Source organism: Hyperolius riggenbachi, chromosome 5 (genome assembly GCF_040937935.1).
Source record: "Hyperolius riggenbachi isolate aHypRig1 chromosome 5, aHypRig1.pri, whole genome shotgun sequence".
Taxonomy (NCBI): Eukaryota; Metazoa; Chordata; class Amphibia; order Anura; family Hyperoliidae; genus Hyperolius; species Hyperolius riggenbachi.
Window position 1 is genome coordinate 373,810,861 of NC_090650.1, and position 24,624 is coordinate 373,835,484.

At 45.0% G+C, this 24,624-nt stretch overlaps 1 protein-coding gene across 3 annotated transcripts in view; it reads left to right on the top strand.

Annotated features, from left to right (window-relative positions):
- LOC137519012 (carbonic anhydrase 13-like) overlaps positions 1-24,624 on the top strand; it is a 204,168-nt gene that overhangs the window by 43,288 nt on the left and 136,256 nt on the right. For 2 of the 3 annotated variants that reach the window (XM_068237586.1, XM_068237585.1), the window contains exons 2-7: positions 4,515-4,720; positions 6,007-6,125; positions 9,769-9,864; positions 12,286-12,348; positions 15,393-15,548; positions 17,022-18,892. The exons of the other annotated variant lie outside the window; for it this stretch is intronic. In XM_068237586.1, the coding sequence (XP_068093687.1) occupies positions 4,528-4,720; positions 6,007-6,125; positions 9,769-9,864; positions 12,286-12,348; positions 15,393-15,548; positions 17,022-17,159 (765 nt within the window). In that variant the 5' untranslated portion in view covers positions 4,515-4,527 and the 3' untranslated portion in view covers positions 17,160-18,892. Of the gene's footprint in view, positions 1-4,514; positions 4,721-6,006; positions 6,126-9,768; positions 9,865-12,285; positions 12,349-15,392; positions 15,549-17,021; positions 18,893-24,624 lie in introns of those variants that run through there. 3 annotated transcript variants of the gene reach the window in all.

Below are 24,624 nucleotides of genomic sequence, written 5' to 3' on the forward strand. Positions count from 1 at the left end.
GTGCTAACCTACTTAGCACCCTGGTTAGCACGTCTAAAGTCTTTAGACGTGCTAAGTAGGTTAGCACCACTTTGTGAATCAAGCCCCATGGGTTTTAACTATCATCTGTATGCAGATGACACCCAGATCTACCTCCACACCCCTGACAGATCCACCACTACCATGGACAAGGTCTCCTCCTGCCTATCAGCCATCTCCTCCTGGATGTCCGCTAGGTTCCTGAAACTAAATCTAGACAAAACGGAATTTATGATCTTCCAACCCCGGCTATCCACGAACCTCCCAGATGTGCATGTCACTGTTAACCACACTACCATTCACCCTACCTCTCAAGCCCGCTGTCTGGGTGTCACCCTGGACTCCGCACTCTCCTTCACTTCCCACATCCAAAACCTCACAAAGTCTTGCAACTTCCACCTTTTTAACATCTATAAGATTCGCCCTTTCCTGACCTCTGCCACTACCAAACTCCTCATCCATGCCCTCATAATTTCCCACCTTGACTACTGCAATGTCCTGCTTTCTTGTCTCCCTATGACCTAAACAGCCCCACTGCAGTCCATCATGAATGCATCAGCCAGAATTATCCACTGCTTCCATCGCTCCACCACGACACATCCCCTCCTAGATTCCCTCCACTGGCTTCCTATCCAGTCCAGAATCAGATTCAAGATACTGTGTCTGACCTACAAATCTGTCCACAAAACCTGTCCAACCTACATTTCCAATCTTACTCAGAGGTACACACCTAGCCGCTCACTCCGCTCTTCCAATGAACTTCGCCTAACCGCCCCCCGCATCACCCAGTCCCATGCACGCCTCCAGGACTTCTCAAGAGCTGCTCCAACACTATGGAACTCCCTACCTCCACCCATTAGGGCAGCCCCCTCCTTCAACATCTTCAAGAAAGCCCTCAAAACTCACCTTTTCACTCTGGCCTACTACCCTTCACAAGTGCTCTAAACCTACAGCTGAACTCTGTTCCCCTACCGTTCATGTCCTTACCTCTCCCTCTAGATTGTAAGCCTTTGGGCAGGGTCCTCCTCTTTTTGTGTCCAACCTGATCATGCACCTCCATTACAGTGAACCCATGCTATGCATCTGAGTGAACCTAACTTGCCTAATCTCCATGCTCCCCTCCAATGACTAAGCATTACCTTGTACTCATACTGTGCTGCACGATCTGGTCTTTCTTGTATTCCTGTATTGTCATATTGCTGTATGTCACCCCTAAATATTGTCTGTAACCTAAATTAATGTCCAGCGCTGCGTAATATGTTGGCGCTTTATAAATACAATAAATAAATAAATAAACCACGACCTCAGATCAGAAAGATCCAATAACTTGACCACCCCCAGAGTTCAACTAAAAACCTTTGGAGCCAGAGATTTCTGTCATGGTGCCCTTACCCTGTTACATGCCTTGCCAAACTTAATCAAGACTGCTCCAACCCTGGACACGTTTAAATCAAAACTGAAAAGCCACCTGTTTAGTCCGCCATTTATGATCACATAACTTCTCCCTCTGTACGCACCACTATGTTCTGATCTGAGCCAAGCTTATGCACTTTGGGTCCTATGGGAGAAAAACACTTTACAAATGTTTTGTTGTTGTTGTAGCAGCTATGGCGGAGCACATATGGCACGTGCCCCGGTTGCCTCTAATTTTAAATTACTAGGGGGTGCTGCATCACAGTACCCCAATATGTTCCCTTTCCCTTCATAAAAAGTTTATCAATATCTCAGTGGGAATCCGTGCAAAGTATAACATGATAAAGCCACGAATAAACAATACAGTAAAGAAACTTACATAAATAACAATAACTGTTACTTAGATTATAATTTGCGTATTAGGCTTGTAAATTCATAATTGGACTAATCACAGGAATATCCCCTCCCCTTTCCTTTCCCCAAAGATAGTAGAAGCTGGATTGGTCCTGGCATCCGCCCTGCTTCCCAGCATCATGTGACCTGTGGGTACAAGGAGTAGAGTAGATGGAGACATTGAATGTGGGGTGGTGTGGAGATAGCACACCAGTGTGCCAACTGTTGTGGAGGGGCTGTCTGTTACTTGTGGTCCGGTTTGTTACTGGGGTCTGTCATGGGGGTGTTGTCTTTTACTGGGGTCTGTCATGGGGGTGTTGTCTGTTACTGGAGTCTGTCATGGGGGTGTTGTCTTTTACTGGGGTCTGTCATGGGGGTTTTGTCTTTTAGTGGGGTCTGTCATGGGGGTGTTGTCTGTTACTGGGGTCTGACCTGGGGGTGTTGTCTGTTACTGGGGTCTGACCTGGGGGTGTTGTCTGTTACTGGGGTCTGTCCTGGGGGAGCTGTCTGTTTCTGGGGTCTGTCATGGGGGTGTTGTCTATTACTGGTGTCTGTCATGGGGGTGTCGTCTGTTTCTGGGGTCTGTCATGGGGGTGTTGTCTGTTACTGGGGTCTGTCATGGGGGTGTTGTATGTTACTGGGGTCTGTCATGGGGGTGTTGTCTGTTACTGGGGTCTGTCATGAGGGTTTTGTCTGTTACTGGAGTCTGTCATGGGGGTGTTGTCTGTTACTGGTGTCTATCATGGAGGTGTTGTCTGTTTCTGGGTCTGTCATGGGGGTGTTGTCTGTTACTGGAGTCTGTCATGGGGGTGTTGTCTGTTTCTGGGGTCTGTCATGGGGGTCAGGGTGTTGCCTATTACTGGGGTCTGTCATGGGGAAGCTGTCTGTTACTGCGGTCTGTCACTGAGGTCTGTCATGGGGGTGTTGTCTGTCACTGAGGTCTGTCATGGGGGTGTTTCTGTTACTGAGGTCTGTCATGGAAGTGAGTCTGTTGACTGTGGTCCTGTTTGTTACTGGGTTCTATCATGGTTGTTCTGTCTGTTACTCTGGTCTGTCTTGAAGATGCTATTTGTTGCTATACTTTCCTAATGGTTTTGGGTCACCCTGAGCTGCTTGTGTATTCTTTTTTTTTCTTGTCCAAGCCCTATCCCATAGAGCCATATCAATCCCTGCCATGCACTGAGGAGAACCAACAGTCGGAAACAGGCTGGCTGTATGTTGGGTTGATGTGGCTTGGTAAATTTTGGAAGCTATAGGCTTGCTATACACCAGCAGTTCTGGATGTAAGCCTGGCATCAGGGGCATTAAGAAATAATTTGCATATTCAGTAGGGATGCATTGTGGGAGCCCTCAGTCACTCACTTAAAGAGGAACTTCAGCCTAAACAAACATAATGTCATTAAGTTACATTAGCTATGTTAATAAAAGAGATAAGTAATATAATCTCTTACCCACCGTTTTAAAAGAACAGGCAAATGTTTGATTTCATGAGGGCAGCCATCTTTTTGGTTGAAAGGAGGTGACCGGGAGCATGAGACACAGTTCCAACTGTCCTGTGTGCTGATCACCCCTCCCAGTTGCTAGGCAACGTGAATAACAACATAGGAAATCCCATCATGCTTTGCACAGCATTAGGGGAAAAAAGCCAAGGCAGTTTCCTTTGGTGGGTGGAGCTTAGCTAAAAATGCAGCTAAAAATGATGCTTTGCTAAGAAAAACTGCTCTGATGCTGTGAAACTGTTAAAGAAACACCAAGCCTTTTCAGTTCTGCTGAGTAGATTTTTAGTCTGGAGGTTCACTTTAAAGAAAGCAAATCTGGACTTCCCTTGGGCTTCCTCCAGCCCCCTGTAGCCGCAAGGTCCCTAGGCATCCTCTGGGTCTCCCCCCGTGGTCCCGCTGGTGGCTCCGGTAGATATACGACTTTAGCCCATCTAGGCACCTGGCACGTCATCTCACCCATCGCTGCAATGGTCCTGCGCGTGCGCAGTACTCAAAAGACTGAATCGTGCATGCACAGGACCTTTACGGTGACGGCCGCAATGGCACTCCGGGTGCTTGGACAGGCTGCACATGGACAGGCCTCGCACGCGCAACTTCAGTCGAAGTTGCCAGGTTTACGGAGCCGCCAGTGGGACCATGGAGGGGACCCAGAGGACACTGAGGCTACGGGGGGCTGGAGGAAGCTCCAGGTAAGATCAGATTTGCTTTGTTTGCCGCTGCTCAGGATCCCTATTACACTTCCTGAACTGGAAACAATATGACACTCATATCTGTGCTAATAATGTTTTATTTCTTAGCTGTACTACACATACAGATCATTATCTCATAAGTTTATTTTCACTTCAGATTCCCTTTAAATCCCATTTGCTTATTGTATATAACTTGTTCTGAGCAGCTCCCCGGCCTATTAGGACGGTCGCCCAAACAGCTATTATGGGCAAGTTACAATTGCTGAGCGTAGAGCAATCCATATCACATATTTATAGAACCTCTGAACAATGCATATAGCAAGGGAAATGGGATTGATTCGCATTAATAACCCTGGACACACAGAACTTATAGATCAAGCATAATACACACATTTGCTTACTATACACCTTAGTGGACAAAAACCCCTCACCTATCATATCCTGCAGTTTTCAGCAGAGAGCGGATTATCTTGAGTCGTGATTCTGGTTGTTCTCATTGCAGAAGCGAGTCAGATATGGGTGTGAGTGTCTCCAGCCCTGCTCAGAATAAACCTCGCCAGTCCCCCATAAATATTACCATCAGAAAAGCCAAGTATGACTCTTCTCTGAAGCCGCTCTGTGTCCAGTATGACCCGACTACGTCCCGAAGGCTTGTTAATGTGGGCCATTGCTTCAACTTAGAGTTTGATGACTCCAGTGACAGGTCAGGTATGTACAATATAGACTCAGAAGACATTAATAAAAGTTTAAAATAAAATACATGCATCAATCAGCCATAACATTGAAACCACTATTTTAAGCAGTTAGTGAACATCTCTAGAAGATGATGTATTAGATGCAGTAAACTGGCAAGTATGAGGAGCTGAGCACCTTACACAAGGTCCGAAATAACTAGTGTGCTAGATGACTAAGTTAGAGCCTGGCTGAAACAGGGTAATTACTGGTATGGAGCCTTTGGTACCTACCAAAAATGGTCCAGAGACAACTAGTGATTCAGATACTGGGTTATGGGTGCCCAAGGCTCATTGTTGCACAAGCCAGCTTGTTTGGTCCAGTTGCACCGAAGAGCTTCTGCAGCACAAATTATTAAAAATGTTGTTGGCCATGAGAGAAAGGTGCACAAGAGGGATCAAAGCCTGCAGACCAGTCAGAGTGCCCATGCCAAAAGTGCCTACAATGGGTTCATGAGCATGAGCATCAGAATGAGAATAGGGAAGGTATCCTATAAGTCCAATGCATGGAAAACTTAAAGTGTATCTGAGACAAAAAAAGCATTTATGGATACCTGTGCTGCTCTGCTGTGATAGGATAGAAGGTATGCACACACTCACCACGCCCCCTGCAGGCTCTGTGTGAGTCACAGACTGAGCTCCTCTCAGCCTGTCACAAGCTAGTTAGCAGCCATGTCTTTTGTTTGTAAACACTGCCAAAAACTGGCAATTTCAAGCCAGGATTGCAGCAGGGAGTGGCAGAAACGGCACAGAGGGGCCCAGGAGAACATAATGAATAGAATGGTATGCTTTTTATTGTAAGAATTTCAGAGTACAGATTCTCTTTCAGTCCCACCAGTCAGCTATGTAATGCGCATGCATCAAAAAATAAATAAATAAATAACACTGCGCTGCTACGAAATATCCTGAATAGTCTATATGATACACTTGGTGTTCAGACCTCTAGTGTTTGAACTCCAGATTTTGTCATATGACACGGAGAGACGAAGACACAGGGAGGAGACATGGAGAAAAGCCACTGGACTCAACCGATTCAACCGATTGAAAGTCTGTGTACAGTGTGTGGGCATCCAATAGATCCCTCTCTGATCAGATTCGATCAGAGAAGAATTTATTTGATGGTCTAACTATCTGGTGGCCATCTATAAGTGTCTGGCTCTCTTAAGCCTATCGGGCAAAGATATCTGTTGAATACTGCTAGTTGATAATGTGCCAAGAGGCAGTAGATTAACTGTGGCCCATTTGTACTGATCGCTTTTATAGTGCTGAGTGAAGGCCCTTTGACCAGCTTTTACCGCCTACGACAATTCCATTTCCACTGGGGCTCATCAGACAGAGACGGCTCGGAACATGTGATAGATGGGAAAACCTACCCTGCTGAGGTAAGAGAGCCCTATACCAAGAGAAAATTATTATCACCATTGTTATGGATTAGAGATTAGCGGCTCATTTTCTGAGTTCATGAAGATTTAAAAGTAAGTCTTAACTCGATATAGAGGTTAAAGAATAATTAATTGGACACAAAAAAATTGATGCATTTCTCGGGTTTCACCCTCTTCTTCAGGTTAATAACACAGTGTCTTTAATCCCTGTAGCTCGGGTAAGGAGTGCATTTAACCTCTTGAGGACCACAGTGTTAAACCCCCCTAAAGACCAGGCCATGTTTTGTAAAATAGGCCACTGCAGCTTTAAGGCCAAGCTGCAGGGCTTCAGAACACAACACATAAGTGATTACCCCCCCCCCTTTTCTCCCCACCAACAGAGCTCTCTGTTGGTGGGATCTGATCGCTCCCCCAATGTTTGTTTGTTTTTTAATAAATATTTATATGTTTTATTTTTAATAAAAATTGTGTGTTTTTTTATTTATGCTGTGGCCCCACCCTCCCACCGCCGCCCAGCCTATCACTGTGATCGACTGTCATAGGCTTCAGCTTTAAGGCCAAGCTGCAGGGCTTCACAACACAACACAACACAACACAACACATAAGTGATTACCCCTCCCCCCCTTTTCTCTCCACCAACAGAGCTCTCTGTTGGTGGGATCTGATTGCTCCCCCAATGTTTGTTTGTTTTTTAATAAATATTTATATGTTTTATTTTTAATAAAAATTGTGTATGTTTTTTTATTTATGCTGTGGCCCCACCCTCCCACCGCCGCCCAGCCTATCACTGTGATCGACTGTCATAGGGTTCAGCCTATGACAGCGGATCACCGCCGAGACTCTTGAGGGGACAGCTGTGTCACACGGCTGTCCCCAGTACAACGCTGTCTTAGATCGCAGCGCTGTACATGCTATTTAGGCGGTGATCGTTGCTGGGAGACTGAAGGCGGAGCTCCGCTACGCCTACCAAGCAGGAGATGCGCACACAGCGTGTGTGCGATCTCCTGCAAAACGAAGCCCCAGGACTTTACGCCAATCGGCGTTAGGCGGTCCTGGGGCCGCCGTCGCGGCCACGCCCATCGGAGTGACACGGTCGGCAAGCAGTTAAAGGTGCTCCTTACTTAAGTTAGAGATTAAAGACACTGAGGTTGATTTACTAAGCTGTGCTGCTACAGCAGCGCTGCTTAATGACGACAGAGCTTGGTAATAATTCTCAGCGTACGCGATGCAGTCATAGCGTGCGCTGCTAAATTACGCCCTCCTCTGAAGGTTTAACAAGCACGTCATTAAACTTAATGAGCGCTCTAATGAATGCGAAGTGTGCAGAGAGTCTATATAGGTGCTGCACACTGAGCTGGTGGTCATTTCAGATGAAGCCTTAGTGGTATGCGCTAGCGTTTTCCTCGCTGTTCTACCAAATGTAAGTTACACATTTTTCTTGCTTAGCTGCTCCCGAGGTTTTAAATTTAGGTTAGGTCACTTGCCCGGAGGTTTGCCTCATCGTGGCGCAAGTGTCTAGTATAATATACTTTGCATGCAAACCATATTGGAAGCTAAAGTACCTCCTAGTTTAATAAATGTTAGCACTTGTCTTGGATGCAGGGCATGCATTTTTCAGTCTGGCAGAGGCGGTATATGCCTGTGCAATTAACCATTCAATTGCAACATGTGTTTAGGGATGCGCAGCCTTTCCCCCCACCTTTCCTTAACTTTGTAACTATGTAACTGTCAGGTTAGCTGCTCCCAGTCCCTCCTCCTGAGTTTCCTGTTTGCATGATAAGCAGTAGCAGATTTGCATATGATTTGCATCTGAATTGAATGCGAAGTGTGCAGAGAGTCTATTTAGGTGCTGCACACTGAGCTGGTGGTCATTTCAGATGCAGCCTTAGTGATATGCGCTGGCGTTCTCCTCGCTGTTCTACCAAATGTAAGTTACACATTTTTCTTGCTTAGCTGCTCCCGAGATTTTAAATTTAGGTTAGGTCACTTGCCCGGAGGTCTGCCTCACCGTGGCGCAAGTGTCTAGTATAATATACTTTGCATGCAAACCATATTGGAAGCTAAAGTACCTCCTAGTTTAATAAATGTTAGCACTTGTCTTGGATGCAGGGCATGCATTTTTCAGTCTGGCAGAGGCGGTGTATGCCTGTGCGATTAACCATTCAATTGCAACATGTGTTTAGGGATGCGCAGCCTTTCCCCCCACCTTTCCTCTAATGAACCCGCCCGGAGCCCGGCAGGTCCAGTAGCTTCAAAGAACGATATTCCTGCACTTTGATTGGGCATTCATTTTCTGAACGTTACATAGTTGTGTTGAAAAAAAAATTGCTGTAGCAGCTTAGTGAATCAACCTCATTGTGTTATTAACCTGAAAAAGAGGGTGAAATCCGAGAAATGCATTATTTGTTTTCGATGTCCAAAAAATTATTCTTTAACTTTTTGGGGACCAACGTAGTTTGAATCTACGTCCAGCAGGTGGTGCTGCTGCCCTAACTGGATGTAGATTCAAAAGTCCATGATAACGAACCGCCCCGACGCGATCGTGCGCACCGGAGTGGTGAGAACATATGACAGCTGACACCTCCCCTCAGTGATCAGAAGCCATCGCGTATGGCTTCTGATCACGTGATCACTATGAACACCGGCAGATCATAGTGATCACTTACAGAGCTGCGGCAGTAGGGGAGGAAGGAAGAGGATCCTCTCACCTTCCTGCCGTTCCCCCGACGATCCCTTCCCCTCTGGACGGCACCCCCGCTGTATTGACATATGTAAAATGCCTGGTGCTTAAAGAGACTCTGAAGCGACTTTTAAAACAGCTTTTTACCTTATATTCTACATGGGCATGTTTGCCCCTGCTAGAACGCCGCTCTCCTGCGGCAGAGCTAGGGGTCTTTACCCCCCAAATCCCCTCTGTAGTGCCCGGGGATCGCTTCCTGCTTCCCTCCCCTCTCTGTCTTCCTTCACTGAGAGGGGAGGGGAAGAGGCGGAGATCCGCCGCTGATAGGTGCGCATGGAGGCAGAGCTACAACCAAAAGCTCTGCCTCCGGGAGCAGCAAAATCTACGACCAAGTTGGTAGTGGATTTTACAAGGGGGGATTTGGGGAGTAAAGACCCCTCGTTCTGCCGAGGGAGGGCGGCGTTTATCACACTGGGGCTCCTCCTTCCAACCTGTAAAGTGTAGTCCGCCTGTTAAGGGTTATCCCTGCAACTGATATCCAGTGGTTCTAGTGGACTATTTCGATTGGAGTGCGACCCAAGTCCGGAAGAGGGCTTTCCATCCATGTGGAGACGGTTTTCTTCACATGCTCTAAACAGTTTTGTTTCTAAGTTCTGTTTGAAAGTAGTATTATTGTTTATTATTTTTACTTTTATGAAAATACTACACTATTGTTGCTCCTGGTCGGTTTCTCTGTCTCTTTTTCTTTTCGTCCACTGGAGTTCCACACTGACCTTGTCATACCGAACACGCTCTTATTATTTTGGCAAAAGCAGTTGCTGTTGCTTTGCACTGACTCAGTTCCAAGCTGCATATGATTTGCAACAACATTTGCATCAGCCTGTAAAATTAGCATTTCACTATCTATTACAGATGAATCATAAGTTATAACCTTGTAACATTTTTATTTTTTCATGCTCAAAGCTGCACATCGTCCATTGGAATTCAGAGAAGTATGGTTCCTTTGAGGAAGCCACTAAGAACTGCGATGGCTTGGCAGTAGTAGCAGTACTGTTAAAGGTATTTTGACCACCTTGAATATGTGTTTTTATATTAACAATTTGCATAGAGTTGGAGGCAGGGGGGCGTAACAATAGGGGATGCAGCCCCTGCACCCACGGGGGGCCTGGGGCCCCTCTGGGGCCTGCTCAGGGCCATTTTGGGCAGAAGGGGTCGCAGTTTAAGCAGTTTAAACAGGAAGTAGTGTGAAGCACTTAGAGATCAGAACTTGCAGCATTGGATGGAGGTATGTGTCCTTCCTGCTGCCGCTGCCAGTGATAGATGCAGGAGGGGAGAGCCCGAGGTGAGTGGGAAGGAAGACTGTTCCCCCTCCCCGCCGATGTGCGGCCACGCTTTCCTATCATGCTGCGACCTCTCCTGCTCAAATTCTTGCAGGGGGGCCCGGTGACTTCAAGTTACGCCCCTGGTTGGAAGAGCCACTGGAGCAGGGTGCCACCCACCACGGCAAGACTCGCTATAAAGGGGGGGGGGTTGTAAAGGGGGGGGGGGTTGTACTGCACAGTATTAGCAAAACTGAGTAAGTATATAATAGGTAATGGTATAGATGGAACACGGAAGAGGTGAGTCTGCATTCACTGCCTGCTGCTTTCATTGCTGGAGGGGGGAGCGCTGATGAGGGAGCCCAAGGTTAGAGGGGGGAGTCGGGGTGCCCTTCCCACCGCTGTCTGTACCTGTTGCTCCCCATTCCTGCACTGTGCCCCCTCCTGCCCCTACACCCGGCCCTGATCGGTCCCCAGAGCTGTGCGCCCCCCTTGTTTTGCATGTGTGGGGTCTGCTATACATGGAAGAGAGGCTGAATTGCACAACACAGGTAGGTTGGTAGGGCTGCATCTGGAAGTGAGAGCGCTTTCAGCACATACAGTAGAATCCCTTTATAGTAATTTCCAAGGGACCAGGCAAAGTGGTTTACTATATCAGAAGTTTACTATATCAGAAATGGTCATACTCAAGCACATAAAGTATACTATAGTACTTTTTTTTTTTCTTTTCAATGCTTCAGCAAGTGAGCACAGACAGTATCTAAGCTAGATGAAGATGCACAGTGCATAATATGCATGGATTTGCATACAATAATTATGCAACCACTTGCACAGGAAGAATTACTAGTTAATGCAGGTACGGTACTGATAGTATGCTCCTCTGTCTACATTTCTGTGCAGCCTGGAAGATTCTGTAGCATTGCAGCCATGTACAGCCTGGACGATACTGTAACATTGCAGCCATGCACAAGCAAGTCACAGATGATAGATAATTCCCTCAGTAATCAAACAGCAGCTTACACAGGAAGCAGAGGTCTCACTTTTGAGGTGATCCATGCAGGCCCAGAGTAGTGTGCAGATAGCGAGCATGCTGCAAGGCATACCTATGAACCTGCCGCCAGGATTTGGGCGCAGGATAAAGCTGATATATGGTTCACACTGCTCCTGCACAAGTCCCGGTGGCGTTAATTACTATTCCCCCTCCAGGCCACCATGGATAGTGGGGAATTATGTAATTTGGCTTCCAGCTATTGCTGGGGGCCGAATTACAGTGTTTTAAAAGTAATTTGAGCTCTGTCTTTTGAGTGCAGCTATAGCCGTATAACAACCTATGGTGGCGCCAGCTGCGCCCAAATCTCCTGCGCTGTTTTAACAGCGCTCGGCTACAAGTGGCAGCCAGCAGGCTCATGGGTCTCTGCGACTGACGTATGATGTATGCACCTGCCCACTTTCCACTATAGCTGTACTGTATACACTGACGTATGATGTATGCACCTGCCCACTTTCCACTATAGCTGTACTGTATACACTGACGTATGATGTATGCACCTGCCCACTTTCCACTATAGCTTGCACTGTATACAGAATTCCACAGGTTTACTATAACATAAGTTGTATTATATCCAGGTTTACTATACCAGACGCTACTCATACATGTATAATGATGCTTAACTGGGATCTGGGCATTCAGTTTACTATACCAGAAGCTTTACAATATCACAGTTTACTAAAACGAGATAATACTTTATAACGAAGAGGAGATTGCAGTACATGGAACAAGGATGCAGCACAAAATATAATAAGAATTCAAAATAAATGTATTAATTTGACCTTGATTTTGATCAACAGCTTTGTACTTTTGAGGAAGGAATGTCTGGCACAGGAAGATCAATACATCTAGTTATAGCAGCGGGTATTAGAGATGTTCAAAATGTCCTTCCATAATGAATGAATATTTTTAGCCTGCAAGTAAACAACCTAATAAAACATATTATTAAAATGACACAAGATGCTGTACTTAGTTTAATTGACTTCCTGTATCCGCAAAGCTTAGTTTAGATCAGGTCATGTTTTCTTTGCACTTTGGTAATGACACATTTGTTATTATTACAGCTGAAATGGTAATTAACGTTATGTACCTGAACTGTGTATTTAATTGCAGATTGGAGATGCAAATCCTGCAATACAAAGTCTAATCGATCATCTGGATGAAATAAAAACAAGGGTAAGTTTTACAAATATGGCTAAGCTGGAAGAGAAGATAAGCTGGAAGCTGGAAGAGATATCTGGATATGTGTTGTATCCTGATGCTGAGAACAGACACCAGAGGGGGCACTCTAAGCACAGCCGACAGTTTTGAGGAGTTGGTCAACTCCCCGGGCAAAGTTGCGGCAGGTGGAGAAACCGGAGTATGTAGAGTGGCCAGCAGAGGTGTGAAGTACTCCAGGAATGGAGCCATAAGGATGCACACAACCCTTCTTCCTCCTCCCAGGCATTCCATCTCTATGGTGCAGTGCCACCTATCATCATGTGACCAGTGGTGCTGCAACATTCAAATGGTACACCTGAGAGGAGGAAAACTGGTTGTGTGCAACCTCAGGGATCTTGGAGAGGTGAGTTACTTCACTCCTCTACTGCATCATCTGGCTACCTGTACTGAGGGAGAATCATCTGGCTACCTATACTGGCAATTTACAATGGGTGAGGTCAACTGGCTGTCTATACTAAGGAGGGGGGGATCTTGTAACCTATACTGGAAGGAACCATTTCGCTACCTAGACTGGTGGGGGGAATCTGGCTACCCATAATGGGGGAGAGGCATCTGGCAACCTGTACTTGGAGAAATGATCTGGCTACCACTAGTGGGGCAGGGGGTATCTGGTTTCCTACCTAAATTGGGGGGAATAATTTGGCTACCTTTACTGGGGGGCATCTGGCTATCTATACTGGGGGGGGGGGGGGGTTTCTAGCTAACTATACTTTACTGAGGGGCATCTTGCAGCCTATGAGAATCATCTGACTATATATACTGGCAGCCTATGTTGTGGAGAAGTCATCTGGCTACCCATACTGGATAATGCACAACATTATTACCGGGCGGAGCTATGTGAATCAGGCCCTATGCCTCTTGTGCGGCCTGTTCCCCCTTCCCATCCATAGTGCAGCCATTATCCCCCAATTAAACTCACTAAAACCTTGAACTGCCACCTCTTGTAACTCACCTATCTTGTCTTTAGCCTTCTCTCTATATCATTGCCCCTGACATCGCATCTTTGTCTCCAACATCACGTGTGCCAATCTAGGCCTAAGCAAGGGATGATGTGCCGTGGTCTATGTTGATCTGCCGATGGCATTACTGGGGGAGTGGGACCGCTTTGTACCGTGAAAATGGGGAATTAGAACTAGCCCTAAGGAAGTGTCAGAAATGATCCAGAACCCTGATTTTTATTGCAAACATTGCATCCCAAATAGCCTAAGGAGATGGGATGGGGATGTTCCTATTACTTGCGTACCTTCCTTGTACGTTTTTACTGACCTAATAAGTGGCCCTTGTTCTTCCTCTCATCATAGACATATAACTATGTATGCTCAGCACTCTGCAGAACCCTCAGCAATTATACTGCTGCTTCGGCTGAAAGTAGTGATTGCACCAAGTTAATATGTCTGTAATATAAAACGAGCTTCTCATAACCTAGGAGATTGTTTTTGCAATCTACTATACTGTTTTTGCAATCTTCTATTTGCAATTTACATGCTACCACTTGGTACAATTACCCAACAACATGGCCTAAAGTACCACTGCTATGCTGATGACACACAGCTATAACTGTCCTTCAAACCTGGAGGAACAATCCTATTCCAAAAATAAATTCTTGATTAGCTGAGCTACAAGAATGGGTGAATGACAACTGGCTGAAACTGAATGCTGACAAAACTTAGGTATTTGTTGTCAAAGGGCAATGCTTGGCATCAAAACAACTCTATTCTAAATAAGCACCAATCAGGATAGGGAATTTAGACATAAATAGCTCTGACCTTGTGCGCAGCCTTGGTGTACTGATCGATGGGGAATTGAGCTTCAGAAACTAAATCTTGGCTGTCAAATATTCCTACTTTCATCTGTGGAACATTGCAAAAATTAAACATCTCATTCCCCCAGAGGATCTTCTACAACTACTACAATGCCCTCTATGCAGGCTTTCCAAACAAGGTCCTTTACCTCCTGCAATTAGTGCAGAATGCTACTGCCAGATTGCTAACAAACCTGCCTCGCCGCTGTCGCATTACACTGATTCTTTGCTCACTGCACTGGCTACCAGTAAAATGGAAAATACTCTTCAAGATTGGACTGTTGACATTCAACTTTCTACACTTGCTGAAACTGCACCACACCTCTCACAACCTCAGATCAGCAGGATTCAGGGGCGTAACAATAGGGGCTGCAAACCATGCAGCAGCGGGTGGGCCCGCTCAGGGCTGTTTTGGGGGGCAGGAGGGGTCGCAGCATGAGGGGAGAGCATTGGACATCGGTGGGGAGAGGGTACAGCCCCCCCCCCCCACCTAAGGCTCTCCTCTCAGTGATCCCCCTCCAGCATATATCACTGGCAGCAGCAGCGGCAGCAACACGTACCTCCATCCACCGCCAGAGGTCACCGATCTCTAAGAGCCTCATGCTACTTCCTGTTTAAACAGGAAGTAGCGTCAGACACTTAGAGAGCGGAACCCCCATGGGTGGATGGAGGTATGTATTGCCGTCGCCAGTGCTGCTAGTGATAGATGCTGGAGGGGGAGTGCTGAGAGGAGAACCCGAGGCGAGGGAAGGGGGGACTGTTCCACCTCCCCACTGATGTCCAATCCTCTCCCCTCATGCTGCGTCTTGCAGGGGGGCCAGGTGACTTCTAGTTACGCCCCTGACAGGATCCATAAACTTGGTCACTCCGAGAGTGCACCTCAAAACCTTTGGAGCCAGAGCTTTCTGTCATGCTGCCCCTTCCCTTTGGAATTCCCTAACACACTTAGTAAAGACAGCCCCATTCCTGAAGTTATTCAAATCCAGACTGAAAGCTGCCTGTTTAGCCGGTCATTTACAGTCTTGTAGAATTCTTCCTCTGTACCAAAATCAACCAAATACTGGTCTGAACCATGCTTATACACTTTGAGTCCTACAAGAAAAAAAATCACTTTACAAATGTAGTTTATTGTTGTTGTCATTGTTTTTCTTTTTCTCTTTACCGGAATGTGTGATTGTTTTTGTTTTTATCTTTCTAGAGTAAAGAATGCTCTCTTGCAAAATTTAATGCTACAGATTTGCTGCCCAAAGACATAATTTACTGGACATACCTCGGATCACTCACTACAAGTCCTTTCCTGGAATGCGTGACCTGGATTGTCCTGCAGGAGGCGATCACTGTCAGTTCTGAACAGGTGGGCCTCTCCTTGTAAACAGACCTCCTCCTGATTAGAGATAAGTGAATCTGTTTTACTAGATTTGTAAAAATTTCGCACATTTTGCATTGAATTGTATAGCGCAAGTATGTCAGGAAAGCCCTCAAACATGCATCATCACTATGGGCCCGTTTCCACTAGAGCGAATCTGAATGCGTTTCCTGCATGCAGATTCGCATAGACAATACAAGTGGATGGAATTGTTTCCACTTGTCAGGATTTCTGAGCGTTTTTCTGTGCAGAAAAAATCTGCACGGCAGAGCCATCAGAATTCGCACACCGACTTGCGGTGTGCGATTCGCATACAATGTATTTAATAGGAAATTTGCAGGCGTTTTCGTATGCGAATTTTATCGTGAATTCGCGGCCGTTTTCGCATAAAATCAATGTAGAAGCATATAGTCACTGACATGGTTAAATTCGTATACTCATTAACATATGCGAAAACGCCCGCAAATTCGCTGTAAAATTTGCATCCGCTTGCGAATTCGTTTTTGTGTTTTCGGCGACTAATTCGCACTGCACAAGTGGAAACGGGCCTTCAATTTGCTATAGCTGGGAAAAGTGCTTTCTGTACCTTGTGTGCTGTGTCAGTTTGCATAATTTTTGTTTAACTCATTAGCTTCCCCTTCAATCCATAAAATTCTATTTTCCTGAATTAGCTGGGGAAACTTTTAAAATTTAAAGTGACACTACATATTTTCTTTAAAAACTGTGAAAATAAAGAGCAACTCCCCCCCCCCCCCTTTTCCAAAGCACTGTTAACTTCTTGTCTGCCAAACATGCTTGTATTTTCCAGGGAATTTGGAGCCCGTCAGCATGGGTATCTCCTCCCCCAGTGATACCTGCCCACATGTTCCATAGGATTAGGGGTTACCCTCTAGAAGGAAGGGGGTGAAGCCTCCCACTCCTCCACAGAGCACCCTTGCCCAAGGGGTAACTACACTTGTAATTGTAGGCACCAGGCAGGGAATTTTTGTGAAATCTGAAAAATAATACTAATATTTGTATAGCGATTTTCTCCTGTTGAACTCAAAGTGCTCAAAAGCTGCAGCTCAAAGGGACCTCTGCATAGTTAGGAAGTCTTGCTTAAGGACTTCTTACTGAATAGGCAGAGCACTAACCAGTACACTATCCAGCCACTTTATGAAAGCCCTCTTAAAGAGAACCTGAAGTGAAAAAAGTGCCCAATTTGGATACTTACCAAGGGAAGCCTCTGGATCCTGCAGAGGTTTCATCCGTCACCCTACTCCTTGCTGCTCCAGCGCTGAGACCTCTCCAAGCCTGTCAACAAGGGCATGTCGACAGAGCTTGGCCATACTGCGCCAGTGCAGATGGTTGACGCCTGTGCAATAGCACAAAGTCATTCCACCATCTCAATATGTTTAAGTGCTTACACACTGCATAATAAATATTTTATATGAGAACTAACCTCTTGTCTTCCACCCCCAGCTGCAACACTTCCGTGAATTGCGGTGTTCATCTGAGGCTGAAAAGCCAGAGTTTGTATTAGAGAACCACCGGAAGCTCCAACCACTTGAAGGCAGAATCATCAGATCATCCTGTAAAAACACCGGACACAGACCCTAAAGCTGAACTCCCTCCAGACCAGCAAATACACTGCTGAGTCACTGTGGCCACACTGTTATGGGAGAACATTATGGTGGCTTCCAGTGCGTGGGGATCACCACGGGGAAGGGTTGTAAACACTTGAGGACCCTATCAGTGTTTTGCTGGGAGGCCCCAGATTTGCAGTTGTGCCCCTACTGGTGAGTTCAGTGCACTTCCAACCTGCAGACTGGCCAGAATCAGGTCGGATGGGTGTTACCAAGCTAAGCAGAAGTGTGAGGAATACCCTTTATCTCTATCTATTTCCATCTTTCTCTATCCTTGCTTAACAGAGTGTGGTCACATCTCAACAAGGACACATAGCTTTGACAAAATGAACTCGGCTATGTACAGCAAAGTCCCCTTTATCTGGAATTCAGGCAACCAGAAGTCTCAACTAACAGACATGCCTGAAAGATGACGGGAATATTGATTTGTGCAGTTTTAGAGGCTTTAGCCAAAGTAGTGAGAGGCACTAGAGACAGAGGAGCCAGGTGGCACATCATCCCTGTTCGGAGCCAAGAAGTTGAGTTTCCACTAACCGCTTCCTACCGCTCATACATTTCCGCAATGGAAGGAGGAGCATGGAGGGGGACCCGAGGAGAGGGAGGGAGGAGTCAGGCCCCCCTCCCCACAGCTGAGTCCTAGTGTGCCGCTACTCCCCCCTCGCTCACTGTAATCCCCAGCCGGGAAGTGGCACCCATGCCTGGCTACCTAGAGTGGGGAACCTATAGCTGGCTACCTATACTGAGGCACCTATGGTTGGCTATCTCTACTGGGGCACCTACACCAAGCTACCTATACTGGGGCACCTATAGCTGGCTACCTATACTGTGGTACCTATAGTTGGCTGCCCATATTGGGGCACCTATAGCTGGCTACCCATACTGGGGCACCTATAGTTGGCTACCTATAGTGGGGCACCTATAGCTGGCTACCTATACTGGAGCACCTGTAGTTGGCTACTTATACTGGGGCACCTATACCTGGCTAGGTATACTGGGGACAATTTTACCTGGCTACCTATACTGAGGGGACCTATACCTGGCTATCTATACTGGGTCAACTATACCTGGCTGCCTATACTGAGGGCACCTATGCCTGGATACCTATATTGTGGGCACCTATACCTGGATTCTTGATTCCTGGGCTAAATACCACATCGCAAATAATGTTCTCGAGTCGGGAAGGGGGGGCACAATTTTTACACCCTTGCTCTTGCTCTGGTATCAATTTAGATTAGAAACTGCCCTGCCAGGCTACTGCCTTGTGGATGATATGGCTCTGGATCAGGGTCTAAAGCTAATACTAGGCACACACCATACAATTTTCTGGCAGATTTACCTGCCAGATCGATTATTTCCAACATGTCTGATCTGAATTTCGATAATTTTTTCGATCAATTTTCGATTTTCCGATTGATTTTTCTAATCAATTTTCATAGAAGTGAATGGAAATCAATTGGAAAATGATTGGAAAATCAATCTGAAAATCAAAAATCGATTGGAAAAAGATTGTATGGTGTGTACCTAGCATAAAAAGATCAGGGGCAGAGGATCAGCAGGGCAGCAAGAAAATGTGCATTGATTAAAATTTGCATTGAAATAAATATGTCAGCCTCTATGTCCCTCACACTTCAGGTGGGCTTTTATCGCAAGCATGGTGGAACATTTATATAAGACTTTCTATTATGGAATGATATTGTTACTTGTACTGATTATGTGATATAGATATACTGTATATTTTTACATGCTCATTAAGTGTTCAATAAATATTGATGTATTATTTCTAGAATGGAGTGGCAAATATTTATTTTGCTTGAATAGCTTTAATTATTGAAGTGCAACAGACACACAAGTGGAAATACAGTATGTGAAATGTCTGACCTTACAAAAGATCTAAAACTCTCTCTAGCTAGTTATGTGGCCATAACAACTCTATATGTAGCCAGGCTGCATGTGCTGTTATAACTTTTCTGCACTAAAGATTGGACTGTGAAGAACAGCTAGACATCTTTGGAATTACCCTATTTTTCGGACTATAAGACGCTCCTGACTATAAGACGCACCTAGGTTTAGAGGACAAAAAAAACGGTAAAAAATATATACAAAACCTGGTGCATCGATGGTGAAGGGGCATCTTGTGGATTATGCCCCGTTTGTACCTCTTGCCCCCTTGTCCCTCTTGTGTCTCCTTGTGGCCTCCTCTGTCCCCCTTGTGTCCCCCTTGTGTCCTCCTATGTCCCCCATGTTTCCGCCTCTCTCTTCCTTGTGTCCTCCTCTATGCCCTTTTGGGCACCCCTGTTTCCTCCATTTGTCCCCCTGTGTCCTCCTCTGTATGGCTACAGTACAGGGAGTCCTCGATATTACGGCGGGTTGAAGGTTCGGATTGGCAGATGTTCACAAATCAGGAACTCCCTACATTTGTACTATAAGACACAGTGACTTTCCCCCCCACTTTTGGAGGAGAAACGTGAGTCTTAAGGTGCGTACACACGCCGGACTGGAAGCAACGACGGGTCCGTCGTTACCTCCCGCTGGGTGGGCGGGAGCAGCCGTATCAGTCCGCCGACAGTGCGTACACACGCCGGACTGTCGTTGGCACGCCCACCCAGCGGGAGGTAACGACGGACCCGTCGTTGCCTCCAGTCCGGCGTGTGTATGCACCTTAATAGTCCAAAAAATATAGCACATTGTGGAGCCCATAATAATTGGCTTACATGTAGTTTATATGCCTCTTTGCAACAGAGTAATTTTGACAGTACGTTTTCACCTACTTTTAGGTATTTTTTAATTGTAAAATGCTTAAAAGTTATTCTAAGGACAATATAAAAATTATCTCCTAGGAGATAACTCAGGGTAAAAGTTAATTGCATATGGGCCAAGGTGTTTTGAATAAGGGCCATTGACCTTGATTCACTAAGCTGTGTTGCGAAAGCGTAACAAGCAGTCTATTGGGCCAATCAAAGTGCGGGGACCACGTCCTAGAAATACACTAGATCCAACGGGCTCAGAGTGAGATTAAATGAGCAGCAGATACTTAAAGAGGAGCAGGCGTAAGTTAACATGCTAAGCAGCACTACAACGCGTAGCGTGCGCACAGGAGTTTTAATTTGCGCTGCTCAATTTAAGCTGTGCAGCTTCTCCTTTTCTATTTCTCTTTAACCGCTTCTGGAACCAGGCTCATTGAAATCTACACCATGTTTGGGACCTGTTATCCCTGCGAGGACAAATAATTCAATAAGCGCGCCACACACTCTCTCTACTGCCAATTGCACCACTCTCCTGCCTTTGCAGCCCACTCGCTCTGCCGTCGCTATGACAACAGAGCACTGTGAGCCAGTCAGGAGCTGACTTCATTGGCTACTGATCCTGTGATTGTTGAGCATATGCGATTGGCTCACAGTGGTCACAGGGTCAGGAGCCAATGAAATCGGCTCCTGACCAGCTCACAGAGCTCTGCTGTGAGCCCCGTTTTTTGTACCAGCAGTCTCTGATACTTAATTACTTCACTACTGAGGAGTTTTTCCCCTTCTGCACTAGAGCAATTTTCACCTTTCAGCGGTCCTCCCATTCATTCGCCTACAACTTTATTAATAATTATCACAATTAAATTATCTATATCTTGTTTTTTTGCCACCAATGAGGCTTTCTTTGGGCGGTACATTTTGCTAAGAATTATTTTATTCTAAATGCAATTTAAAGGGAAAAATAAGAAAAAAAAATGGGAAAAAAATCATTATTTCTGTTTTTGGCCGTTATACTTTAAAGAGAAACTGTAACCAAGAATTGAACTTCATCCCAATCAGTAGCTTATACCCCCTTTCCCATGAGACATCTATTCCTTTTCTCAAACGGATCATCAGGGGGGCTCTGTATTGCGATGAAACCCCTCCCACAGTATGATGTCAGGACCATGGTCATGACAGTTTCCTGTCTTTGAACCTCATTGCATTGTGGGAATTAGCTGTTTGCAGCTTTTTCTAACTGCCAAAAAGCAAGCAGCATCTCCTTCACCTGCCAGCAGTAAAAATGTCACCATGTGATAAATGTCAGAATGTAAATCAGGGAGAGGAAAGATTTTACAATGGGCAAACACTGACTAAATCATTTATACATAATTATTGTAAAAATGAAGCACTTTTTATGTTACATTTTTTTCACTGGAGTTCTTCTTTAACTACTTTGGCCTCCTGGACGTACTAGCTACGCCCAGGAGGCCATGTGCGCGTCCGCGCGCTCCCACGGCCGATCGCGCGCGTGCACGTGCGCTCCCGGCTGCGGATCGTTAGCCCACGAATCAGTGTATCGGGCTATGCTGCCCGATCACTGATTCCTCTCCCCCGCAGAAAAAGCGACAGCTTCTCTCAGAAGCTCCGCTTTTTCTGGCTGTTGCATCTCCCGTGCGTCCCTCTAAGCGTATGCTACGCTTAGAGTGACGTCATGTAAACAAACTCATGGCCGCCATCTTGTGGCCAAAAAGTAATACTACATCTGAAATTTAAAAAAAATAAAAATTAACACACATTTACATTATAAACACATTGTTTACCTCCCACCCTCCCAAAACTACCCAAATAAAATGTTTAATATAAAAAAAAAAAACCCATTACAATAATAAAAAAAAAAAACATGTAAATATTTACCTAAGGGTCTAAACTTTTTAAATATCAATGTAAAGATGAAATATTTCTATATTTTTTTTATTCTAAACTTGTAAATAGTGATAGATGCAAAATGGAAAAAATGCACCTTTATTTCCAAATAAAATATTGTCGCCATACATCGTTATAGGGACATAATTTTAATGGTGTAGTAAACGGGACATATGGGCAAATACAATACGTGAGTTTTAATTATGGAGGCATGTATTATTTTAAAACTATAATGACTGAAAACTGAGAAATAATGCATTTTTTCCATTTTTTTCTTATTCTTCCTGTTAAAATGCAATTACAGTAAAGTGGCTCTTAGCAAAATGTACCCCCCAAAGAAAGCCTAATTGGCGGCGGAAAAAACAAGATATAGATCAGCTCATTGTGATAAGTAGTGATAAAGTTATAGGCTAATTAATGGGAGGTGAACATTGCTTGGATGCATAAAGTGAAAACGACTGAAGGCTGAAGTGGTTAAAATAATACATGCTACCGTAATTAAAACCCACACATTTCATTTGTCCCTATTTATAGAGCTTTGAAAATATTATCTAGTACAATATATGGCGCCAATATTTTATTTGGAAGGTGCATTTTTTTTTCAGTTTTGCATCCATCACTAATTACAAGCTAATAGTTTTATAAATAACATGAATATACCCTTTTGACATACAGTACATATTAAAAAAGTTCAGTCCCTGAGGTAACTATTTATGTATTTTTTTAGTTGTAACTTTTTTTTTTATTATATGCATATAATTTATTTGGGTACTATGGCAGAGTGTGGGAGGGAAGAATTAATTTCAAATGTATATGTGGGTCGTTTTTATTAAAATAAGTGAATGTAGGTGTAATTTTACTATTTGGCCCCAAGATGTCCTTGTGCATTATTTCCTATTCCTACTATTCCTACTATAACTACGCGAACAGGAAGGCATGCGTGGACATGTTTCTTCAATAGTTACAATGGTCACGGCGTCTCATTGATGCTGGTGGCCATTGACACGGGGACTTAGATTAACCACCCTGGCGTTCTATTGATTGCACCAGGGTGGCTGCGCAGCAGTATTTTTTGATTTTTTTTTTAAATCATGTAGCTAGCCTAGCACTAGCTACATGATTCCCCCCTCCCAGCGGCATCCCTCCCACCCCTCCGATCGCCACCGGCGATCAAGCCCATCCGGAAATCCCGTTCTGAACGGGATTTCCTTTAGGACTTCCCCCGTCGCCATGGCATCGTGACATCACAGGGAGTCTCGATCCACTCCTCAGCGCACGGGGTCTGGGGGGGAGGCCTGTTATGCGGCGGGTAGCGGCGCATCGGCTAACTGCGTGTTTTAAAGAAAAATTACGAAAATCGGCCCACCAGCTGAGCTCGTCCATACCGCCAAGGAGGTTAATGAATGGGAACTGCATTCCCATTCATTCATCTCCCCTCTAACCAGCGTTTCCACTAGAAACACATGTATGGCAATGGAATAATCTCCACTGCGTGCATTATTATTATTATTATTTATTGTATTTATAAAGCGCCAATATATTACGCAGCGCTGGAAAATAAATAGGGATACATACATTGCAACAAGGGGTGACAGACAGAGAGGTAGCAGACGGTTATACATACAATCAGGGTATAAAATGCGTTTTACAGAGACTCGGCAAAACAAGTACGAGTTAGTCCATGAGAAGGGTGTCATTGCTGGGGTAGGAAAATTAAACACTTAGTGACATGCAGACGTATTAAAACGTCTTGCTGGAGCCTCTTAATGGCTCTAGGATGTTTTAAAACGTCATGCACTGCTGCTGCTGCTGTTCCTGCTCCTGTGCGCACATGCGTGCTCCCACGTGCGCTCCCACACGTGCACATGCATTCCTGTGCATGTGCATGTGAAAATAGTGAAAAAACCCACTCAAAAAAAATACACCTTTATTTCCAAATACTATATTGTCACCATACTTTGTACTAGGGACATAATTAAAATCTTGTGATAACCAGGACAAATAGGCAGATAAAATGTGTGGGTTTTATGTACAGTAGCAGTGTTTATATTAAAAAATATAGGGGATGAAATTGTGTATTTTTTTTATTTTTTCCTTGTTTTCCCTTTTAAAATGCATAGAAAATAAAGTAATTACTGAAAACAAATATCAACCCCAAAAAGCCCAATTGCAGTGAAAAAAACAAGCTATAGATCATTTCATTGTGATTAGTAGTGATTAAGCTATTGGCAAATGAAAGGGAAGATCACTGAAAGGTGAAAATCGCTCTTGCTTGTTAGGGTAAAAACCGCCTTGGGGTGGAGTACTTAAGAAGGACACACTAAGGGAGGGGAGAGAACCTGCCAAGGCTTACAATCTAAAGGGTGGGGGTGGGGGGAGGGAGGGACATAAGGTAGGGCTGTGGAAAAGGTGATTGACTGAGAGAGTAATGCTGCATACACACTTGAGATAAAAGTCTTTGGAAAAGGCAAGATCACAGACCAATTTTACCCCCTTCCATATAGTATGATAGCCATACTCTACACAGTCTATTCTATGGAGCTGCACTCCCCATCAGATAAAAATCTTTGCAAGATGCTGCACACACAGATGCCCGTACACATTCAAAAGATCATTATCTGCAAAAGATCTCTTCCTGCAATAGATCCATTCCTGCAAAATGCATTCATAGTCTACAAGATCTGCAGATCCTCATACACACCTTGTTTAACAGACTTCATCTGCATATCTGGCAATCATCTGCAGATCTGAAAATCCATCCTGGTGGATTTGATCTGCAGATGATTGCCTGTT